The sequence below is a fragment of the Sceloporus occidentalis genome, unplaced genomic scaffold, assembly GCF_023333645.1.
Source record: "Sceloporus occidentalis isolate IW3139 unplaced genomic scaffold, rSceOcc1.0.p SCAF_4, whole genome shotgun sequence".
In the NCBI taxonomy this organism is placed as follows: domain Eukaryota; kingdom Metazoa; phylum Chordata; class Lepidosauria; order Squamata; family Phrynosomatidae; genus Sceloporus; species Sceloporus occidentalis.
In genome coordinates, this window is record NW_028316984.1 from 107,361,768 (window position 1) to 107,386,639 (window position 24,872).

General features: G+C 39.7%; 1 protein-coding gene across 3 annotated transcripts in view; it reads left to right on the forward strand.

Annotated features, from left to right (window-relative positions):
* Positions 1 to 24,872, forward strand: part of MICAL2 (microtubule associated monooxygenase, calponin and LIM domain containing 2) — a 183,195-nt gene that overhangs the window by 93,145 nt on the left and 65,178 nt on the right. Inside the window, exons 17-25 of one of the 3 annotated variants that reach the window (XM_089521194.1) lie at positions 1,879 to 1,989; positions 3,512 to 3,721; positions 4,732 to 4,833; positions 5,192 to 5,317; positions 8,379 to 8,474; positions 10,299 to 10,394; positions 11,799 to 11,985; positions 13,429 to 13,517; positions 14,226 to 14,325. In XM_089521194.1, coding sequence (XP_089377320.1) covers positions 1,879 to 1,989; positions 3,512 to 3,721; positions 4,732 to 4,833; positions 5,192 to 5,317; positions 8,379 to 8,474; positions 10,299 to 10,394; positions 11,799 to 11,985; positions 13,429 to 13,517; positions 14,226 to 14,325 — 1,117 coding nt within the window. Of the gene's footprint in view, positions 1 to 1,878; positions 1,990 to 3,511; positions 3,722 to 4,731; positions 4,834 to 5,191; positions 5,318 to 8,378; positions 8,475 to 10,298; positions 10,395 to 11,798; positions 11,986 to 13,428; positions 13,518 to 14,225; positions 18,160 to 24,872 lie in introns of those variants that run through there. The other 2 variants (XM_089521191.1, XM_089521193.1) reach the window with 2 other exon arrangements.

Below are 24,872 nucleotides of genomic sequence, written 5' to 3' on the forward strand. Positions count from 1 at the left end.
CTGCCCTGAAGCCTCACTAAAACCATGCTCCTAGGTTAGGCAGAGAAATACAGACAGACTTTTCACCCCATGTATTTCAGCACTAAAACCATGCTCCTAGGTTAGGCAGAGAAATACAGACAGACTTTTCACCCCATGTATTTCAGCCTTCTGCTTCAAGGCTGACATTCTCTAAGGTTGCAGCTGCACTGCATAAATAATGCAGTTTGACACAACTTTATCTGACATGACTCTATGCTATGTAGTTTCCAGTGGCACCAGAGCTCTCTGACAGAGAAGGCTAAATATCTCACAAAACTACAAATCCCAGAATTCCATAGTACTGAGCCATGGCAATTAAAGAGGTGTCAAACTGCATTATTTATGCAGTGCAGATGCAGCCTAAAACAGTGGTAAAGAACATGTGGTTCTCTATGCTTCAACTTCCATTAACCATAAACAGCCCCAATCAGTGGTGAGGGATGGGAAATGCAGCCCAGCAACGTCAGGACCACACATTTTCTTCCCTTATTCTGAAACACCATCACACTGGTTAAAGTACTAATGAAGTTGTCACACTTCTTCTCCAAAATTGGTTTTTGCCTTTGTGTGAATTGCATTTGTGATAAGAAATCTATGATGGCGCTGGATATTCTACTTAGATTACCTTAAAAGATACTCATATCCATTCTGAGTTATAACTGTAGTTTTGAGTTCATGAGGATTTGTGGGTATTAATGCTAAAATAAAAATAAACCAAGTTTGGGATACATGGAAAAGCTGTTTATTATTATTTATAGAGTTGTCTTCCAGGTAATACTGGTGCTTCATATCTGCCTTTCTGATAAATCCACAGAGGCTGCTAGTCCATGAAAATGTATCATAGGCCCATTACAGACAGGCTTAAAAGTATGCGCTCCCGTGTACTAGGATTAGAAAGGAGCGTTCTTTCAGGATGCTCTTAATCCTAGCACGTGCGGAGTGCGCACAAAATGGCAGCAGCCATTCCACACGGCTGCCGCCATTAAGACGTCACGGAGGCGGTGCGGACGTGACATGTTTGTGCCGCACGAGGGCGCCTTGAGTGCCCTTTCCACGGTGCAAGAAGGAGCTCCGAAACGGAGCTCCTTCTGGGGTTTGCGTTGCTGGGTGCAGCCTTTACATGGCTGCGCCCAGTGACACAGAGGAGAAAGGGGCCAAGCGGCCCCTTTCTCCTCCTCCCCGCCATCGCCAGGTGTCCTTGGGGCTTGAAGCCCCAAGGACACCCCTTTCCAGGCTGCGGGGAAGCGGCCTGGAAAGTGGCGGATCGGGGCCTCGGAGGCTGCCGGTCTGACAGCTGAGTCCCCAAACGGGCGATCTGTAACCCACCATAGTCTACTGGCCAACACACATTACAGAAGTAACTTGTGAAAGCCTTAAAAGTTAGAACAAATGGTCTTCCCATTTGCAAAAGTCTTCTTGCCTGACCATCTGGATTATTACTCTAAAAGATGCTTCCTTCCTGATACAATAGCAGCTTAGGAACACTGTAAACTGTACTAAGGGAGAAGAGTAACATTCTTTCCCCCCAGATCTCACTGTGTCAGTTCTATTCAGATACCTCCATCACTGCTGCTTAATTGACCCAAACATTTGCATATGAATTCAGACAACTAACATCACATCCAATTTGGCCCTAACTGTAGAAATTGTACCAATTTGTGTATTTTAGAGACTGTTACATCATTATAAACTCTTTTAGAAGCTCAGACAAAAAACACTGCTGTTTCTCCACACTGTTGTTTCTCCACACAAGTGTTTTCTCCTTCCTTCTCCCTTACAATATCTTTAGTCCTATCCTTTTACTTCTTAACAATTTCCTTTCTTTCCCTGGGCTATTCTGCTTTCTTTATATTTAAGGAGGTAGTAGATAAACCAGCTTTGCACCTTTCTCCTGATTCTCCTGTAAATCCTCGCTTTGCTAAACCCAAGGAACCAACCTGCAACCCACCACCTCCTCCAAAACGTCAGGTAGGCATCCATAAAGAAATGACCCCCTTACTTGAGAGTGCTTTCTAACCTTATTACTGCAGAGAATGGTGGGTGATGCCAGATTGCTTTTTAAAAAAATAATTATGAACAATTTAAAATGGATTAAAATACAAAGAGAAAATTAAATTGATTATGTTTCTTGCCCTTTCAAGATTGTGCCATTATTCCTTTGTTTTTGTTGTGTTCAGATCTCCCCCTCCTCATAGTTTTTTTTGAAAAATTCTGAATAGTTTCCCATGTATTTCAGCCTGCTACTAAACCTCCCATTTCTGCATTATGCTTCTGGCTTGGCATCTGCTACAAACCATGATTGCATACTAGAGAATGCAGTGCTAGATAATGTCTATATTCTCCACTAATACCTGACAAAGAGGGAGGGGTTTTTTTTGTTGTTGAATCCACATACCTACTTTGAGAATCAGTTGTGAATATTGAAATCTTCCCACCTTCATAGTCATACTGTCTGCATACAGGCAGAAGTGTTGATGGATGTGATAAACATCGTTTGAATTCTTTATTCTCTGGCTCACAGTTTAAATTAGGTGGGAATGATTTTGCCCTCCAGATGTTGCTGGACTGCAGCTTCCACCATTCTTCACCACTGGCCTGCTGCATAGGGTTGCTGTGACTTCACTCCAACAACATTTGGAAGGCTGCATGTTTCCTGATTTAAATAGATGAAATCTTGTTATAGTACTGGTCAAAGAATATCTTAACTACTGTTAATAGCTGAGCATTATTCTCTAGAGTTTGCTGCATATTTGCTATGTTACAGATTATATAGCACGGCCTTTGTTCAGATAGTCTTCCATGAAAGCTGCCATTAATCACAATACTTGGCCTTCAGTACTCTGTGTTCTCAAGCCAATCCACAATCATGAATTCAATAACCCTTGCAACCCCTCTGTATTATTATTATTATCCCTGCTGTGCAGATTAATGAGGGACTGGTGTTGAGAGAACTTGCTCCAGAACATCAAATAAGTTAGTAGCTGAGGCAAGATTTTAGCCAGGGACCTAGGGCCCGAACAGACAGGCCAAAATAAAGCTGCTTCGGGTCACTTTGGAGGTATGCTGTTTAAATGACACATGCATCTTGAGAGGCCAGAAGTTGCACCAAAGCGGCACTCCAGTCCTTAGTGACCCGAAGCAGCTTTGTTTTGGCCTGTCTGTTCGGGCCCTTAGTGATTTTCAACTTATTCTCTGGGCTAAAAAACCCAAATCATATGTCAGCTCCAAAGGGCCACTAAACATGTTAAGTTTTGAAGATCTGCAAGTATTATGTTAACTTTGTAAGCTACAGTCAAATTAATATCTGTATGAGTTATATGAATCCCTGACTAATAATTTAAAAATTTATAAATCATGGGGGAAGGGATGTTTTTGTGCATGAAATGCCAATTTGCATAAATGCCTTCTGACTGGAATACATTGTAGCTGATGTAAATACAGACTGTCCTTTGATGGAAAGATCCCATTTTTCATTTTAAGTATTTCCTAGTTTCAGGCCATAGCTAGGGCTGACCATAGGGTCAGAGAGCCTGCTCAGTATTTGCCTGGAGCTCCTCCAGTGACCAGGCACATGGCCTGTGCAGAACCAACTGAGCTGAAGTCCAGCCTTTCTGAAACCCTTGCGTCTTCCTGTCCTGCTGCCTTTGCACTGTCTGGTGTCCTTCAGCGCCTTCAACATGTGGAGGAAAAAATTAATCAGGTGAAAAAGATCTTTATTTCTCTCCTCATCCCACTCCTGCTTCCTTTCCTTGCTTACTTCTGCCCTTTTCTAGAACGGGCACAGCAGTGGGTCAATCTGAGCCCAACTTTAAACCATGCTTTGAATTGATATATCATCAACCTTGAATTGATATATCATCTCCTCATCCTGTTTAGTACATTGTACAAGATGGTGGTTGATGATGTGGAGTGGTGGGAAGATCTACATGTTTTCTTGTAAATTTTTCCTGCCCCCCTCCCACCCTCATGCATATTGATTCATCCACACTGTTTTGTCAGCTTACCTTCACAATATCTCAGAACATCAGTGTATGTAAATTTCTTATTCACTCATGTTATCACTAAGACACTTTCCTGAAATCTTTAGAACAGTTTTGCATCTGTCTGTAAACAAAGAATGGCATATTTTAAAAAAATAAGTCAGCCTTGCAGCACTTTGCAAATGGATGAAAAGGTAGGCAACCTGACATACACAGTTGTAGTACTGTGATTCTACTTTAACTGCCATGGCTCTCTCCTATGAGATCCTGAAGTCTGTAGTTGTGTGAGGTGCTGGATGAGCTGAGAATTCTAAATACTACTCACAGGCATCCATTGGATGTTGCTATGGTGGTTAAAAGGGTATCAGAGTTTTATAACTGTTTAGTGTTAAAACACCTCAAGTGAAGAATAAGAGCAAGACTGGAAATCAACTGTACAACCTGGTAAAGAAAACATCTGTTGTTTGGACTGTACAGCTGGAAAGGAGTCCACCTCACATCTCAAGTTTAAGAAACTGCTGTGACAGCTCTTTAAATATCACCACTGACTCCTTTCTACACACAACAGTGAAGTATAGCATCTGTCTCCAACTTTACCTTTTACTGCCACTGTTTTGCTTTCTGTTTCTGATCACCTAACCTAGCCACTTTCTTTCCAAACTACTGTTTTTCTGCCTTTTCTCAGTAACCCAAACTTTCCTGTCTTCTTTCTTTTTTCCCACTGCTGCAGAAGAGAGCTCAGTCCATAGCAAATAGAGAATTTCATAAAAAGAGCATTAAAGAAAAAGCAGCTCATCTTGCTTCAATGTTTGGCTATGTCGACATCCCAAAGGTGAATACTGTGTTTGCTCTGCAGATGAACAAACTGAGGAATTGAAGTTGGGGTGAGGGGTTCTGGCATTTCCCTCTCAAATAGAAAAGTACTAGCAAGTGACTAATAAATCTTTGCTTCATTTCATTAAACACAGGTAGAACAAACGAGGTTGTCTCAAATTAGAAGTTAGTCCATAGTCTAATGCAAGAGTGACTCAGTATTGCACCTGTTGAAAGCAGTTTAATCTAATCTGCATTAGATTATGAATGCAGCCTCCTACTCAATAGCTGAGTGCATGGTGGTGCTGTGCCATTATTTTAACACTCATTAATATGAAAATCATTTCGGATAATTTTCCTCTTTCTGCTCTGTACAGAATAAACATCCTACTAAAGATCTGTCCCATTCTCAACACCCATCTCCCTCTTGCCTTCCATCTCATGGTTCAGCTGCTTCTTCTTCATCCATTGACTCTGCTTCCCCTGCCATTCATTCTAAAAAGGTATTCCTTAACAGGTTTCCATGTCAGGTTCATATTGGCACTAATAAAGCAAAACTCTGCAAGGCTGGCTGACTCTAAAGGCTTAGCTTTGCACAGAGGATGTGTGTGTTAATGCTGAATTTCACTTGAATGAGGGCTAAATTCATTAATCTGCATGCTAGCAAAATTTTAAAAAGAGACAATAATTCCTAAGCTACAGGGACTTAAGCCACTTCCTTTTATTTCTGTCTTCAAAAATCATGTCAGCAGTATAGTTATATTTTCAGTATTGTAAAATAAAATGGTAATCAGAACATCTCTAACTACATTAAATATTTAGAGAAAGAGTCAGTTTGGAGTTGACTGGAAAACTAGGTGGTGAGCTATTTGGTCTAGTCACTTTCAAGTGGAGTTTTATCTACATGATGGCAGTAACTGAAAATTGTGCTGAATTTTGGGGCTTTATTAGTCTATCAAACAATTTGCTTCATTTTTAATTTTAAAATGATAGTTTGAATATAGTAGTTGATTCTTCTCAGTTTTGAAAACCAATGGAATTTCCTGAAAGATTTCTGAAAGCCAAGGCTTTTCAGTGGTCCTTAACTTGTGGCAGTCTATATTCTCCCCCACTCATACTAAGAGTTCAGCTCACCCTCTTTACTCACATTTTACCCCCCACCTTCTTTGGAAAAAAATAAGAGACATGCACATACATTCTGTTATTTAGCTAAATGGGCTTGGATCTGTTTGAGTCCTTGTGCAAATAGAAGAGATGGTTTCCTCTTCCCTTCATGGAGTCTGCATGTATTCACAAAGGGATACTCTTCTTTTCTTCCCTGCCAGCCTTCCACACTGCTCAAAACTCAGTTATGGAGGGCTTCACATCCGGAACAAATGTTACAGGAGTGTGGCAGCTAGGTGGGGGATGCACCTTCTCAGACATTTTCTGGAGGTCTTCTGCCATCAGTACTGAAATCTGGTTGAATCCTAGCCATGGTTGTTGTATCTTGAACAAGGGCTGGCCAAAACACACATTTTAAAATGTAAATATTTTAATCAGATTTCCCTTCCTAAAAGGTAATGTAAAACTAAAGCCTTTATCATCTACAAATTCTTAAACAATTCTGTAAAATTGTTTAACCAGAATATCACATGGTTGTCAGTCTATGCCAGTACTGACTATCATTCTGCAGTCTTTGACTCAACCTTAGTGCATTTAAAAACAAATGAATGCTGATTTTGCCCACTACTTGAATAAGTATAGGCATGTTGCTCTACCAGCTGCCATCCTAATTAATGAAAAACTAACATTGATTGCTTGGGTGGAGTAGCCAATTGACATCAAAGGATGAAAATCGGCTTGTGTGAGCCCATCCTTAGTGTAGTCATGCATATGTTTAGAATAGTTGCTTAATCGTATTTAGCAAGAAAATCTTGCTAGGGACTGTGAGATTGTGAACTCTTCTTTTAAAAGTTTGCAGTATGGAAGCATGTGACTAATTATTAAAAGTCTGTGTGTATGTGCCTTCATGTCGCCTGTCGATTCATGACATCCATTTTAATTTTATTGGGTTTTCTTATGCAAGGAATATGCATAATGGATTTACTAGTTCCTTCAGAAAAAATCACCTAAGCAATACCTGTTTGAGAGTGTGATATTATGATTATAATGATTATCACAATTCAACTTAATGTGCAAAAAAATAAAGTTAAGGCATTGGTCTTGCATAACATAATTCTGGAATTATACCTAAAATTGATATCAAGTAAATTGGCTAGGTATTCTATGCAATAGTTACTAAAGATACAGTTCCTAAACCAACTTACAGAAACTAATGTTGCAATATCAATCAATCATTATATCAGGCCTTTTTCCAGAGAGTGGGATTCAAGGCTTTTTATTGAGTAAAAAAGAATTACAAATAGAACCACATACTGTATAGCTACAAACATAATAAAGTTAAAACCATCTAAAACAGTAATTTAAAAATATTGATTAAAAGCACTAAAGTACTAAAACAGAAAACTCATTATAGCCTGCTAGAATAGAATAGAAATGATGATAAAAGTACAGCAGGGATGGAGCTACTCTAGCCTCCCAAGGAAGGGGGTTCCAGAGTCCAGGAACAGCCAGACAGAAGGCCCTTTCCCATATTCTCACCAGACATGCCTGTGAAGGTGGTGAAAATGAGAGAAGTGTGCCCCTCTCAAAGTAATATTTCTTTGTATGCTTCCTTCTCGTACTGGTGGTCAGCTGAACAAGGGCTTCCATAGCAGCCTTCACAAACTTAAAATTTGTACAAGTAAAGTCAGGATTTATTTTTTAAAACAACAAATGCTTCTTTGTTGTCACTAAATCTGAAAAGGAGCCACAGATCTACAATTAATTTCAAGAGAGCAGGAACAAACAGTATGGAGTGTATTGCCACTTGACAGTATCAAAAATTAGGATTTACCAGTCTGGCACACAGTAGAGTTACAACTGCTGTCATTTCTAGCCAACATGGCCAATAGCTTGCTGAACAGGATGATGGGAGTTATACTCGGGGTGGACAGTATTCAAGGGTTGAGAATGAGTTCTGGGTCTGGGGAGGCTACTGTAGACTGAAGGTGGTTGTGAGTCAGTAGGAGTGAAATGTTGAGTGGGAGGAACACAGGTCACCTTGTATCAATGCAGGGATGTTGTTTCTAGGGGCTTCCAAGAGCAAGAATTGTGATTTTTCAAACAGACATTCTTTTTTATTTGGCGGAGGGGGCGCATAGAAATGGGCAACAGGTTTCCCACCTCTACTGCATGTTAACACTTTTTAAACAAATAACTAAATACTTTGACTTTTCAAACAACAAGTGGGTAGAGTAGAAACTGCAAAGTTTGTGCTTGATGTTGCATGAGATAGCCTACACCTCATCTAGATTCTTTTGTATCTTTCTGACTTCACATTTGTTTGTCACTGCTTTGCTACATGGCATGCTCTGGTCTGCTGTCTCCTCTTGTTTTGCTTTTCTTACTTCAAACTCTCACAAGGATCTTTCCATTCTCCATCTTTTCTCTCCCATTTTTCTTCCTTTTGCTGGACACTAGATGACAGTAGGGAAGGTGTCGCGTGGAATAGGTGCTGTGGCACAGGTTCTTGTAAATCTGTACATGAATGATCACAGGCCTACATCCTTGCAAATGGTAAGGTTTAATTCAGCAAATTAATGGTTTGAGATTGTTACATTTAAAGCGCAACTACTGTATTCTAGGACTTGCAATTTAAACTCTTCAGTTTTTCTAAACTTTCTGCCAGATTGAGGGCATATAAAGATAAAAATGCACATCATCTGTCTCTTTTTTTGCTTGTTCAGGCATCTCCTGCTTATTCAGCAGGTTAGGGATCAGGGCACTGTCAAAAAGCAGAAAGTGTAAAAATGTGTAGGCATCTTTTGCAAAACAAGAGGATCCAGATATTATATACAGTGCTATGGTCCCTAATCTGTCCAATAAGCAAGGGGCACCTAACCACAAATATAAGTATGAATACAGTACCTACCACTCAGGAAAGATAGGAAGGCAGCCAGCTGCTCGGGCTGCTTACACAGAGCAGGCCTGCTTTGCTTAGTGCTTCTCCTTGTCCTGCACCAAGCCATGGCCTAATCTGGTGTTGCTGCTGCCGTGACTGACACTGAGTAGAGGAGAGTGTTGTTTCAAAAAACATAATTCAGTTCTCCCTCTACATCCCGCCAGGGGCTGCATAGCCAAGGGCACACTCCCCGTCAATCAGTTACTAAGTGGTGGTGAGCAAGGAAGGTTGGCAGCCAAGCAGTGGCAGAGGTGAGGTTGACATACAAAGTTACACCTGTTGCTGCCACCACCACTCAAGAAAGGCAGGAAAGCAGCCAGCTGCCAGCTCAGCCTGAGCTGCTTTGTAAACCAGCCGCAGTTACAGCCATCACCTCTCCCTTTGCCACCACTACCCCGTTACTTCCCGCAAAGGGCTCCATGTACCTGGGTGGCTGGCAAGGAGTAAAAGACTAAACACAGACTGCACAATCAAAAACAGTTCAGTCACCAAGAGAAGAGGGGGGAAAGCACCAAGCAGCACTCACCAAATCCTCAGTGAGCCTCTGCAGATGAGCTGGTGCCTTTTCCTATTCTCATCTTGCGATGCGCAGGTAGTGAAAAGTGATCCACTGTAGGCTTGAACAACTGATGAAAGCCTGCTATTTTGATGCTTGCAAATGACTTTCAAGTTCAATTAATCCTATTTTGGGGGGGGGGTGTCTGCTCTTTCAGTAGGCAAGAAGGAAAGTGCCTACGTGCAAGCAGTCTCATGAGAGTCTTTATAGGCAAGAAGAACTGATGAAAGAACAGATCCCTTGTCAAATTAATGGAATTTGTCTGTAATTTGCAAGCTTTGAAAGAGCCTGTGGTATAAATTCCTCTTGAAATTTAATGTAGTAGATGCAGCCTCAGTGTACTATTAATCCAGAGTGGCTTGTCAGGGCTTGCAATCCAAAGGTGATTTGATATACATGTTTTTAGATATTAGCTTTTATGCAGTGGTGGCAAATGGCTCCCATGTAGGTGGGAGCTATCTAAGGTGCTGAATCTATTGGCGGTTTTACCGATTCCTCAGAAAAAATCACCTAAGCAATACCTGTTGGAGACTGTGATATTATGACTTTATGTAATATTATGTGATATTATGATTATTCAACACCTTGGATAAAGTGTGCAGTGGATTCACTGTCCCACTGAAATGAAGCTTACCAGCTACTACTGCTTGCAGTACCAGCTAGTGGGGACAGTTAGAGAGGGTATGGTGCCTTGCTGTTTAATATGAAAAGGAGCTTTTCACTTTTACATTCATGTGTGCGCATCAGGGGCTCACTGGATGCTAGTTACTGCACATATATTTTACAGTTAAAGCTTATTCTAAAAATACACTTGTACTAAATAATAAACCATTTCGTTGCATGAAACTCATTCTCAGCTCTGTTAATGTTGTGTTAACTTCAGAACGAATCAACGGATGGAGTTGTTGCTGCTGCTTCGTCTTTCCCTCCTTCTTCTTCTGCCTCTCCAGCTTTTCCTTCTACTGTTCAGAGCTGTCAGGTATCAAACAGAAGTATACCCAGAAGTAACCAGTAATTTGATTAAGTTTTGGAAAGAAGTGTTGAGACATCTTCAGTAAACTGCAGACCACTTATTATAACACAAAGTGTGTTTGTGTGTGTTTTCATGATTTTTTTGAAGTGCACATTGATCACAGTGTAATACAGAAATTCTCATATATCCAAGGCCTCCTTCAGTCTAGAAGTTTGAGCAAGTTTATACATTCTGGACCATTAATTCTGAAAGCCTTTTCAGGCTTTTAGTGAGCTGGATTCTGTGTCCAGCTAAATTCAATCCTTGACTTCCTGCATCTTAGCAATCTTCAGTCTATTTCATCCTTCACTGTAGTCATGAAGTTCAAAAAAAGATCACAAATGGCCATAAATAGCCATTTGTGCCATGCTCGGTGGAGCTAATGCTTGAATTCTGGAGCCCTTTCACACTACAGTCATAGCACTATTATTCACTTTAACTTTCATAGTGGCATCCTTTGAACCCTTGGCTCAACCTTTCCATCAATTTTAATGGAGTTAGATCATAACCAAATCAATCAGAAACCAACCAGGCAGTATTAAGCACTTGCATGTGCTTTTCACAATATCTGTTCTTGTAATTACAAATATACAGTGAAAGTGAAAGCTTATCAAGCTCCCACTGAGCTCCTTTCGGCTTGGTTCTGAGTTGTAGGTAAGCCACATATAAGACACATGGTGTCATATCTACCATTGAGATGGATTATCCAGCCAATCCCTTGGTTTTTGCCCTGATACAGGCTAATCCTTCAGTTAGTTTCTGTGAGGTTGTCGTTTCAAGTGGTGAGGATGATCACCACCAATGCCCAGAATCTGCCTCTGGTGGTGACAGACTATGACTGTTGGATGCTACTGCTGCATCCTCCATCTCCTCCTCCTCCTTGGAGGAGGGAAAACTGTAGGCACTTTCTCCTCCCTTTTATTTTTCATTAGGTGTATCTTGACCTTCTCTGCACATAGGCAGGTGGGGGCACAGATGCCATGCCTTTCTTCCTTGTGTTGGACAAGTTGGGTAACACGTTGTGGCAACAATGTCGTTTTCTTTTCAGGATGGGAGTGTGTGGCTGTGATAAAAATGGCATTTTTCTCAGGTGGTAGGTAGATGGGTGACAAAGTTGCTGTGGGAGCCGTTGCTGCCACCTCATCTTCCACTTGGTCTTTTGCAGAGTATGGGAGGGTGCATTTTGCTTTCTGCCTCAAGATACAGACTAGTTAGGGCCATATGTGCCATATGTATTCAAATGTGCCATATGTATTGATATAGATACAACCACTTCAGTGGCTGCTTTGTAAGGATTGTCTACTTGGTAATTATTTCCTTAAGCACTTTGAAGTTAAACAATTTCCAACTATGTTTTAATTTTATTAACAGGGTTCACTGAGAAAAGAATTTCCCCAGTCAATAGGTGGGAGTGACATCTGCTGTTTCTGTAAGAAAAGGGTGTACGTCATGGAGCGTCTAAGTGCAGAAGGCCACTTCTTCCATCGAGAATGCTTCAAATGTGCCATATGTGCTACAACTCTCCGCTTAGCAATGTATGCCTTTGATGCAGAAGAAGGTAATAGGTCATTGGAATGCTATCATTGGGAATATTTTCCTGCTGCTGACACTAACGTAATATTTTATTGTTGTTAATTGTCGTCAAGTCAGCTTTGACTTATGGTGACCCTATGAATGAAAGACCTCCAAGACCCTCAATCATCAACAGCCCTCTCAGAACTGAGAGCCATGGATTCCTTGACTGAATGCATAATACGGGACTAGCATATTTATGTCCTTTGCTTCTCTTTTACATTTAAAGCATCCCAGGTCAGCCACATCATTTGACAGACTGGAGCAGCTGGCTCAAGTGGCCTTATGGTATGGAGCAACAGAAAATAGAAGGAAAGTAGTATTTGGTGTGCCATGTGGCCTCTACTCTAGCCTGACTATCCTAGCCTGCTGTCCCATTGCCATTGTTGAAATAAGATTCAACAGCTGACGCAGTTGGCTTTTGTACATGGAATTGAAAAGGTGTCATCTTGTTATTTTACCCCTAAGAAGCAAAGTATTTTGATCTATGCCAGATCTCAGTTCTCATCTGAAACTGAGTGAAAGCCAAAACAACCCCACTTTCCAAAAAAAGGTTTACAAATGGTTTTGGCTGTCTTTGCTAAGGCTTTTATACCCTAGAACAGTTCCATTCCAACCAAGTGAAATTCATGTGAATTGGTTCTCACAATTAGGGCTCTCTTCTCTAATCTTGGCCAGTACCTGGCAGCGTAACTCACATGGTATGAACCATCTAGGAATTTAAAATCTACAGGAAAAGAATTATAGGTGCATTACAGACGGGCCCATGAGGCGCCGTCATTACGCGTGAGGTGCAGCGCTTCCTGATGTGCCTTGCCCCTCATGCATAACGAGTGCATCAAAATGGCAGCGCCCTATACAGATGGGCGCCACCATTTTGACGTCATGGACGCATAGCGCCTGGACGTTGTGCAGCGGAAGTGACGCCGTGAGTGCACACCTCGCGCCTTGCATCGCCACTTCCAGGGCACAGAAAGAAGCACCATTTTGGTGCTTCTTTCTTGCTGCGCCCGGGAACCGCGCAGTTTGGCTGCTGTGGTTCCCGGATGCAGCAACCGACAGCGGCACGAGACCGCCCGTTTTGGGCGGTCTGTAACACACCATAGTCTCTTACACCAATACACACAGCTCTGTCAAGGCTGTGAGCTTTTCAAGATCTGGCTTGTTGTTAGTTTATTTATTGTTTAATTGTTATTATTATTATTATTATTATTAACAGAAAATATGCAGTCAGGAAATGGGAAAATGCATCTTCTTTCATGGTGAGCAAAGAAATTGTTCTTGATGAGTACTGCTTAAAAAAGATTAATTAAGCTGCAGTGCATTAAAGGCATATGAATAGACACTTTTGATATGGAGAACAAAGCATTTTGTGTTGATTCCATTGGGGGAATAAAAGCCAAATCATGTCATTGCTTCTGTCTTTCAGATAAATTTTATTGCAAGCTTCATTTTGCACAATGTAGAACAAAGAATACACACAGAAAAAGGAGAGCCATGCTAAAAACACATGAAAATGTATGTATATCCCTAGTGGTGTGCAAAAAACTAGCAGAGGGTGGGGAAGGCATAATTAAATATTCATTCCAGTTCATTGAAAGTGGTGTGCATTTTATGGTGGTTCATATGCCCCTCTGCAACTCAAATGATACATTCATTGCCATATTTCTCCAAACAAACAAACTCAATTAGCACTTAAAGGAGTGGAAACGCAGAATACAGCATATTTGTGGTACATATTTTCTGACAGAGGGAGAACTACTGGGAGCAGGGGAGTGCAAGAACCAAAACATTGCTAGCATTCTGAAATGAGTGGTTGAAGAACTGATATGCATTGACGTCATCAAATATAATATATACATACCAGTTTGTCCCTTTCTTGCATTATCAAAGGTTGCTTTTATTTGTTTTCTTTTAAAATGCATTGGAGGGTGGTAAGATGGCAATTGATGATTATGTCTGCTTTATTTATGACACCTCCATCTGTTTATGCCTAACTACAACTTGTTAAAACTGTGCACACTCCCCACGTATCATTGGTCAATGTTGTTGTATTGGTGCCTGGCCAGGAGGCATCCAAGCTATATTATGACCATTTGGGGTTTAAACGGTTATATAAATTAGCAGCTACCTAGACCTCTGTTTGTTTCCCAACTATTCCTGGAAAGAAATGTTAGATGTCAAATGATGGCAGTGGGTGCAATATTAAATTGTGTCTCTTTAAAGGAGGAAGCAGAATTGTTCAGGCAAGAAGAACCCATGTCAGCAGAAACCACCGCAGAAAGTGCTTTTGCTGCCAGTAGCATCTCAGAGGACCGGTCCCCAGGTATCCTGCCTTCATTCTTTAGGAAAACTCTAAGCTGGCCTCTTAAGGTGACAAGGGATCTGCTTCACCTTCCAAGACAGCTCTCTAACTGGATGCATGGTTTCCTGCACACTACCAGACTTCATTTCAGGGACAATGCATACAACTATACCTACTTGTATGAACTCTTAAGCTTCAGTATGCCATTCCTTTTTGCGCTTCAAGAGTTACCTGCCCATATTTACCGGGAAGTGGAGCTGTCATGCGAGAACGTGCTTGAACTGGTGAAGAAGTTCTTCAGGGTTTAAAGTTCTTCTTGATCTTGGTTGTGCCTTTCAGATTTCCAAAACAAACAGCCTTTTGGTTACATGTGTGCGCACTGAGGTAGACATTTCAATTCATTAAGTGCTTTAAAATCAGCCAAAGCTCCATTTGATAACCATGGTGCAATCATGAGGTCATTTCAATTTTTATTGGATCATGAAGGTCAGTGTCCAGATGCATTTTCAGACCATGGAGATTATATGAAGGATATTTTTATAACAATTTTTAAAAATCTGGATCTATTTCCAGTTATGACCACATATTCCTCTAGGTTTACATTTTATTATCCTTATTTTAAAGACTGTGAAAGAAAAGTCCTTTCATACATTTCTCAAGCAACATAAAGTGTTGACTGTGTGAGGTTTTTTTTTGAAAACTGAATATGGCACATACTTTCCCCCTCCCTTTCATTCCCTTCCCTCTTGCTTTATCTTTGCTATGGGGGCTACAAAGTCTGTTTACTTGCATAGATTTGTTTAAGTTAAAAAAATGTGTACCACTAGCCCATATCTTCTTATTAACTTCTTTTTGGTATATCCTTTTGTAAACACTGGGCATTTTTCTGTAATATTTATGAATAAATTCAAAGAGCAAACCTTAGACTCCTTAGTTAATTAACATAAAATTACAGCATTAGCTTATATTTATTTCCCCTAAGTTGTGGGGTAATTCTTTCAGATGTACCATGAGGTATGACATCTGATACTGAGGCAGAATAACTGTCATTTTAAAAAGTAAAATCCTGTGTATACAGATTTCCACAAATAATTCCCTTGATAATTTTAAATTATAGGAATAATCAATTGCAAAAATAATAATTAATATATAAAATTAATTCAGAGAAAAAGAGGAGACATACATTGAGATATTTTGGAATCCTTGTGATTGTTCACTTGCAAGATTTGTTCAGACACTAGAGAGGCTGATAAAAATTAGAATGTGTCTCTGATAGATGATAAGTACCCACTCAGAATAATCCTCATAGATTGAAACATTTGACACATCATTTCAACATTGTTGACTAAAACAAAAATCTAAAGCACAGGATTTTCAAACTATTATGGCACTGTGGTAATCTACTGAAGTTTATAGGGTAATATTTCTAAGCACAAGCCTATTTGTTACAGATAATGTTGAAAAAACATTTTAATTGATTTTCTTTGGGCTATTATTCATAAAAAGAATACTTGGTACTTGATGTCTATTGGATCCAGTATTTCACATTAGACTTACAGTTTCATCTGTGATATCAAATGCACTTTGATGTGTTTTGATGCAGTGTGGAGAGTGGCTATTTTTTAAAAGGATTCCAAAGCATACTAGTAAGATCTTCCACACAAGTAAAGGGCTTATGTGGATTACAGGTGTTCAGTTTCTGAAACAGAAACTATTTGGCTTTTGACTAACAATATGATAATATTTTTTACACCAGTTTTTTTCTATATTGTCATTTCTGTGGATTTTCACTTGTCTTAATGATATTTTTCCTGGATAAATAGTTGCTTGCAAGATATATATGCCTTCATAAACTTTTAGAGTTACATTCAAGCAGATACTAATACCAGTTTTGTGACTATATTACATAGATTTAACTGGTACATTGGATGAATTTTAAATCTTAAACTACAGATGTAAGCATATATACATTTGCACTTAAAATATGAACTGATATGGAGGTGAAACGTTTTATATAAGTTCATTTGTTCTAAATTATGATGTAAACTTCTGTGTGGGCACATGGAATATAACAGCTTTACAATAACTACTTTAAAATCACATATGTTGGCTTAATGCATCTAGCCCACCATTCTTATGTCTCCATTGCCATTGCTCCATTCACAACACATGCTCAGGGAAAGAGAACCCTAAGTAGGAAATGTACAGTGAGATATCTTCCTGATGCCGAAGGAACATGAAACACAACTGCTTTGCAGTTCTTGTTTTCACTTCATTACAAATGTATGTCTCGTAACAAAGTAAAATAAAATATCTCTGCACTGCACTGCTTCCAACTTATCATCAAATTCATATTTGATTTGTCACCAGGAGCCCTGGTGGTACAGTGGTTAAGTGCCTGTACTGCAGTTACTCAAAACCATAAGGTTCAATACCAGCGAAAGGGCTCAAGCTTGACTCAGGCTTGCATCCTTTCGAGGTTGCTAAACTGAGTACCCAGATTGTTGGGGGCAATTAGCTTACACTTTGTAAACTGCTTAGGGAGTGCTTAAGTGCATTGATAAGCAGTATAGAAATGTGCTTGTTATTGCTATTGAATGGATAGCACATGTAGCAAAGCCATAGGTCTGTTTTGAATTTACCTGCCATTACTTCACATACAAAGCTTTTAAAGGGAGGCAGTCTGCCTTGTGAGCCCCTGAGGTTGGTGAAAGTGTAAAAATCATGTTGGTGAAAGTGTAAATTAGCCCTTAAGAACTCTTGCCCTCTGCAAGTTTTTCCAAGTAAAGAAAACCAATAGCTCATTCATATACATCAGTGAAAGACAGCGTGTTCTAGTGGTTTGAGTGTTGGACTAGGACTCTGGAGAACACAACTCAAATCTGCTCAGCCATGGAAACCCACTGGGTGACTCTGGGCAAATCACACTCTCTCTGCTTCAGAGAAAGTCAAAGGCAACCCCCCATCTGAACAAATCTTTCCATGAAAACCCTATGGTGGGGGTATAGGGTATATACTTGAAGGCACACAGTAACAAGATGAAGATAGCTTGTAGCATAGTTAACTATATAGCTGTGCCATGATTTTCATTTTAAGTGTAGAAATGAATGTAAGTTAACCATAGGATGAACATGTATTACAGTGAAAACATTTAAAAAAAAACAAATGTGCTCTTAGGTACCTGAAAAGTAACTTGTATGACTGTTTCAAGACAGCAAATATATTTGGAAGGTATCTCACACAATGGTATACAGCCCAACCTTATTGATTCAGTTTTGGGGGAGAATGAGAAAGTCTTCAAAAATCAAAGTTTTTGTCAGAATTTCAGGGTCATTTCAAGTCTACATTTAACTGCTCCTAAAAGTCAGTTTTCTTTGCACAATGTTTGACATTATATGTACAATCACATGTCCATCCAAGCCCTCTGTCATCTTCAGTAATTTTGGTACCTCTTTGTTATTTGCACATTTAACTTGGTTTGATAGAAGCACAGCTTTGAAGATGGGTTGGGGACACAAAAAAGGAGGACTCAGTACGTAGCTGATGCATATTCAAAAACATTCTCTGATAAATTGAGTATTGTTCACTTTGACAAGCTTATGTCAAGATGATTGTTTAAATCCACACTCTTTTTCAATGACAGGTTGTCTTCTGTAACTGGCATATTTTATTCTTGAATGTTAGTGGATCAGGTTGTTACCTTGGTTTATCAGAATGAAGGAGGGTGATTCCATTGTATCGTACTTTCCTTTACCTTGACATGTTGATTTCTGTCTAGTAATCTTTCTGTTTGTATAATCAAAGGCTACTTGTGAGTTTATTTTAACTGTCTTTTCTTTTCCAATCTTTTACGTTGTCTTTAGTTAATTTCAACATTCCAGTGCTACACCCACTCATTGGCTGAACCATTTCTGCTGTAAGATGAATGTTCTGGTTGCTGTCATTTTCTGAGTGTTGTGACTAATTCCTACTACTTTCTACCTGTGCTGGAAAGACTACTTGATGTAGTAACTTAAATATAAGGATCTGCATGATCATTTAACCTTTCGTTTTCACCATTAAGAAACATATGGTTTCCTTTTAATCCTCTCTCCATGATTTCTCTTTTCCATATGCATGCATCTGAGCCTTTAAAACAAAAATGGAATGATGAATAGATATTAGCTAAAGCTCCCCCCACCTTTCTCAGTGGCTTAAAAGGTTAGGTTTAAACTAGCTCAAGTAAGGATGCATGTTTGTTCATCTGGATCTCACTGAAATGTAGTTGAAGTGAACATTAGAAGACAATTGTGAATTGTTACCCAGCTACAGTTATGAATTGTTACCTAGAAATCTTTCAAAGGCAGGTCATTTAGAACTACTTAGAGACTTACAGTATATATTCAGCTACCTTGGATCCTATACAAAGAGAAATACAGAATATAAATTAATTCATTAAATAAATATTTGTCCAATTTTTCAAAATATTCAACATTTCAGAACAAAATCTTGAAATGTGACTATACTAAACTGCTAGTTGAGGAGAGTTTTTATGTAAAGACTACCATCTGTATTTTGGTATATTGAACTATTGTAGTGTATTGGCCTCAGACTGATCACATGTTGACATGACATTTCATTTGGCAAAGTTTGCATGGCTATGTTGGTTTTTGCTGTTGAAGAGTATGCATTTTATTGATGACATACAGTTCCATTGTCATCGATGGATTGGAAGATCTGGTCAATCTTCTTTAATTATCCAGAAGCAGGCTTTGCATGTAGCCAGAACATATCAACCTCATGTCAGATATGATAGAACAGTGATTCCCAAACTCTGCTCTTCCAGGTGTTTTGGACTTCAGCTCCCAAAACCGAGGCCATTGCCCAAGATGGCTGAGGCTTCTGGGAGCTGAGGTCCAAAACACCTGGAGGACCTGGAGTTTGGGAATTACTGTGCTAGAGACTTAAGGCTTGTACTCACTTCTACAGTTCCTGGAAGTTTAAAGGACCCTTACAGTGATATTCACAGGAATAGAACTTACACTTTCCATAATACCACCTGTTAGCTTGAAGCAAAGGCAGTGTGTAAATAATTCATACTGACAACATATGTTCAAATGTAGGAATGTATAGATTCACTGACAATTTTGAATCTAATCTTACCATATAGCGATTGAGTTCCAAAAAATGTGACATTAAGATTATGGACATCAAAACACATCTGCCAGACAAGAGTAATTCACTTCTAGGGCATCTGCAGTTGATATTTATTTCAGAGATTAGACACTTTTTCAAAGACTTTTAAATAGCAAAAATATCACAGAGCCCTGTTGCCTATCCATTTTTAGAATGGTATAAAATTTCATGATCTCTTATTCACTTCAGATATAGAAGCATTCATGTCTTCCTCCTAGCATGGCATGGGTATGTAATTGCACTACTATCACTGCTAAGCCAGTTCTTCTTCTTTTCCCCACACTACTGAGACTTCTCCAAGTGTCTTGCTGATAGGCCTTTGGAGCATTACTAATGATATGCTCCATTATTGTGGTATTGTCATTAGCATCTACTGGGCAGTACTAGTGATACCAGTAGTGATACACTAACCACTATATGAGGTTAAAAATCTTGTATCCTTCAAAAAGTAAAGAAAAATCAAATCAAGTCTACCCAATTCTGGCAGCAGTCCCCCAGTACATTTTTCATCATCATCATCATCATCATCATCATCATCATCATCATCATCATCATGATATCTTCTTCCCTTCTATACAGGAATACACAATTCTTGTGAGTTTTTTTTTTGGGGGGGGAACACATGTGATTTTCTCCTCCTAAAAAGGATTTTTGTGGCACAGTACAGTAATCCAATTGCTATTGGAGGATCAGAAAAAGGGTGACATTAGGATTAAGGGGTAAGCTGTTTCTTTTAAGAAAAGGGTATTTACCTGTACCAGTCTCTATAAATTATTTGCAACATTTGTACATTATACAGTACATTTAAATTAGGCTTTCCATGCCTGCATGTTAAGTAAATGAGATGCAGCGATTCTTCATTCTCATCTCCCCTTTCATCAAAAAAGTATGATCTGGAAAGGAAAGAGGTATTTCCTAACAGAGTGGCTCTTGTTTGCTGTGATTAACTTAAGGTCTTTGCACGTTTCAGCAATTTTAAGCTTGTAAAAAAAAAGTCTGTCTCTCTGTCTACTGCTACACTTTCTTTATTTCTGTTGCAGATCCTTCATCTCTTAAGCAATGCCAAGGAGGATTCTGTCCCTCTTCTCCTAAACATTTCAAAAACAAAAACAAAAAAAATCCTCTGGAACTTAACATTTTTATTAGGGTGGATTTTTTTAAAAATAAATTAAAAAACAAATTAATATGTATTTAAAACCATCACTTGGAAACTTGTATTTTGCACACAGAGAATGTTAAAACTTTTTAGTTAAGCTGTAAACAAATAAATGTAGTTCTGTATAAACAGTATTGCATCTTCTCTTCCTTTTAAAGCATACTGAGTTCTGTACAACAGAAAAGTTCAAACGTTGAAACTGCTGAGATCCTCAGGAGCTGCTAATTTGTGATCTAGTTGAACTTAGTTTACTCTATACCTTAAAGGCATCTTAAAAGAATTGTTTGATCATAATGTTTCGGACTGTTTTTCACTGCTTGTCACATGCGACTTCAATGGTGCCTTCCATCTCTCTAGAACAGGGGTGAGCAAAGTGCCAGATGCAGGTCAGATGCAGGTCAGATGCAGCCCTCAGGGATCAGTTTTGTGGCCCAAAGGCCCCCCTGGGTAAAAAAAAAATGGCTTTTGTTTTTCAAAAATAATTTTGCCCCTAAATGCTCTCTGGAAGTGTGGAGAGCACTTCTATTGCATTTAGAGGCTATGCTGAGTTCTGGGGGCGCATATAGGAGGCTCCACGTTGTGTCTTCTTACTTTGGTGAAACATAAAAATGCATTTGAATCATCACTTTGCAAATCACCACTTTTCTGCAGGTTGTTGTCTTGCATAAATGTGGGTCTCTTTCCATTTTATCACTATTACTTTTCAAGAAAAGGCATCTTTTTCTGTAAAATCATTTTAGAAATGGATACCATATTAATCTGTACAAAAACAAGATTTAGAGTCTTGGCTTAAAGATGGCTTAAAGGACAATTGGGGATTGTGTGGTCCTCCATATGTTGTTGAACCAAAGCTCTTATAATCCATCCCTATTGATCATGCTGCCTAAGGCTGTTATAAAGCTGCAGCCCAAAATCTGGAGGCCCATGCATTCTCTACCTCTGCCTTAAAGCACGATGGGCAAAAGTACTTTCAGGTAAAACCATCTTTCCTTTATTGACCTGTTCTTAAGCGTGTTTATTTGTAATGGTGCAGCAAACAGATGATAGGGATAGACAGAATTTCTAACAGCACATCCCTTCAACTACATTGGATTTTATACTTGTATCAGACCAAGTAAAAGGAAGGCTACCTCTTTCTACCCAACCATCTTTGGTCCAGAATTTAAACTAGGGGTAATCGACTGCTCTTATTCCTGAGAACTTTTTTAGCAGAAGTCTCCTATCTTTGTCAGGAGACAGAGGTATCCATTTCACATTGTCAGTCCATCATCTTGTCTACCTCTTATCGAGATGATGGGATTGTGCATGATCTTCATGCTACAGGTAATATCTCTAGCAGGTGAGTGTGTGTATATGTGTGTGAAGGAGAGATTGAGAGAACCAGAATGTACTAGCTCCAGTTTGGGCACATAATCCCCTGACTGGGCCAAAGGGAAAGCAGCCTAGATAGCTTATTTGTGACTTAACACAAACCCTCTGACTATGGGACCTTTCGCACTGTGCAATTATAACACCATGATTCCACTTTAACTGCCCTGTCAACATCCTATGGAGTCTTGGGATTTGCAGTTTAAGGAGGGATGTTTAGAATTTAGAAAGATGGATGTTTAGAAAGAGCTCTAGTGTCATGCATATGCAAACTACAGATCCCAGGATTCCATGAGATGTCACCATGGAGGGTATGGTTATGGGACAAGAAAAATGAAAGCATTGCCCTCCCCCCCAATAAGAAATGTTCTTTCAGACTCCAAATTCCTAGTATTTCAGTAACTTAAAACTGCAGTTGAGCATTTTAAAAACAGAATTTAGGCAACCAGTGAAAGAAAGGACAGGCAAAGATATCAAGGGAAAGTAAACAAAGCAAATATATGATTTTCAGTAACTCACTGCATTGCTAGAAGTTTGGAGACGGGGGCCCTCATTTTGTCAGCCCCAGCCACACCTCTGATGGCAGTTAAAGTGGAATCATGGTGCTATAATTGTGTAGTATGAAAAAGCCCCTGAATGGGGCATCAGAGATATCACACTCTGGGACCTCCTCTCTGTGATCCCATTCTCCCCTTCCTATTACCATTTGCAGAGAGGGAGTTATATCACCCTTTGTCTTCACTATGATCCCATTCTGTTTTCCCACTTGATTAATTGCAGAGAAAGCAAAGGAAGGGGTTAAAGGAATAATCCTTCCCTTAATCACTTTTATTGGGTTCCTCTTTGTTAGACTGTTAGGCTGTTTAAAACAGTGGTTAGCAGGTAGGGCCTCAGTAAGAAATTCTACTCTTTTTCCTCTCATTTGATTCCTGATTCTGGCCAACAAATCCTCCCCCACCTTAAGGTCTTTTGTGCCTGCTGACCGATCACAAGCCTTCCCATATACTCAGTCCGAACCCACATAGTAGCAGCAGCTGTGCCTAGAGCAAGAAGAAATTGTTCAACATCTGGATGACTTTATCAAAGTGTTCTAAGTTCTGTCTCTCAAGTGTTATTTTTGATGTGACTAGACCACACTGTAGGGGAGGGGGGACTCTTGCATACGTTGGATTTATTTCCACAACATATTTCTACTGTCTGCAGAAAATTCTTTGAATCTCCACCCTAAGCTTTTGGTTATATAAACATACAGGAGTGGCTTTTGCTTTCCTCTTGGCTAGATAAAAATGAACTTAATGTTTCTGGCATATTTATTTTACCTTTAAGAATAACCTGCTGGTGCTTTCAACAAAGAGCAGCCTTTTTACTGTAGTATCTTGCAGTGTTTCAGTTTTTTATTTACATTAGTACATGTCTGTCATGAGTTTTTTACATCTAAGAGCTGTCACAAGGAACAATAAAATAATATCAACACATAAAAAAAGCATCATCACTTTGCTACACACAATATTTGGCTATTTATGGCATGTTACAGACCGCCGGATTGCAGCGGTCTGCTGCTGCCGCCGGTTACTGCGTCCAGGAACCGCAGCAGCCAAACAGTGCGGTTCCCGGACGCAGCAAAGAAGGAGCGTGAAAATCACGCTCCTTCTTGCAGCCCGGAAGAGACGCTGTGAGGTGCTAGTCGCGCACTCGCGGCATCACTTCTGCCACACGACGTGCGAACGCAGAGCGTCCGTTACGTCAAAATGGCGGCGGCCGTGTGGAACGGCCGCCACCATTTGTTACAGACTCAGTCCATGCTAGGGTTAGGGGCGTCTGGAACAGACGCCCCTTTCTAACCCTAGCATGGACTGAGTCCATCCTAGGGTGCCCGTCTGTAACGGGCCTATGTCTTCATTTTGAAGACATTAAACTTTCATATATTTTGTTTCACATGTGCATCTCCTTTTGTAGGCCACACTACTTATATGCAGATAATGTGCCATGGTATGCTCTTCCCTCTCAACAGGTCAGTTTTTGGAATAGTAGTTTGAACACCAATGAGTTTGAAGGCTAGCTCTCATATTTTATGATCAGGTTTTCTCAAGACTTAATTCCAGTATAGAATTGTATAGAGTTAGTTTTTTTAATGAACCCTTTACCTTTATTTTGGCTCTCCATAAATTTTCAGTGCCTTATTGGGAATGCATTTTTTGCCCGAGTCACATATGGAAGAAACAACAACATTAATATTAATATTAATAATAATAATAATACCACCACCACCACACCACCGCCATCTCAGGAACATATCACACAAGATAGGTAATTACAGCAGGGTCTTTGGCTATGACTTGTCATATGATGGGAGACCATTTGGAAAGCGTAAATCAATTTATGACCTCCTTTTCCACTACTGCTACAATGTCAAGTGTGAAAGTTCAATTTGTTTTGTACCAATTTTGGGTGATCAGGTGCTGTTTTGTGGGTGTGCTTTGGGTGTGGCTTAGATGCCCTTTGCTTACCTTTTTGTACGGGGAAACATCAGTCTACCTCCTGTGATCAGGTGAGACAGAGAAAGGGTAAACATTTCAATGTGATTTCCTTTCCATTTGAGATGGCAAAGTAACTGAGAAACTTTTAAACTTTTCTGTCTACCGAACACAAACAAACTGAAGTTTGGCAACTAGGGCTTGTCAGAAAAACCAAGAAGGCAAACCTGCTCACTGCCTCCCTACCCTGTTTCCTTTTCCAAATGGAGTAGCCCAGTAGGGGGTTATTAAGACAGTGAAATAATCCTGGTAGAAAGTGGGCTGAATCTTTGTTGTTCACATGCATTTCGAATGCACCTGAGTATGTTTTCAGGGAGGCTGCCAAAAACACTCAC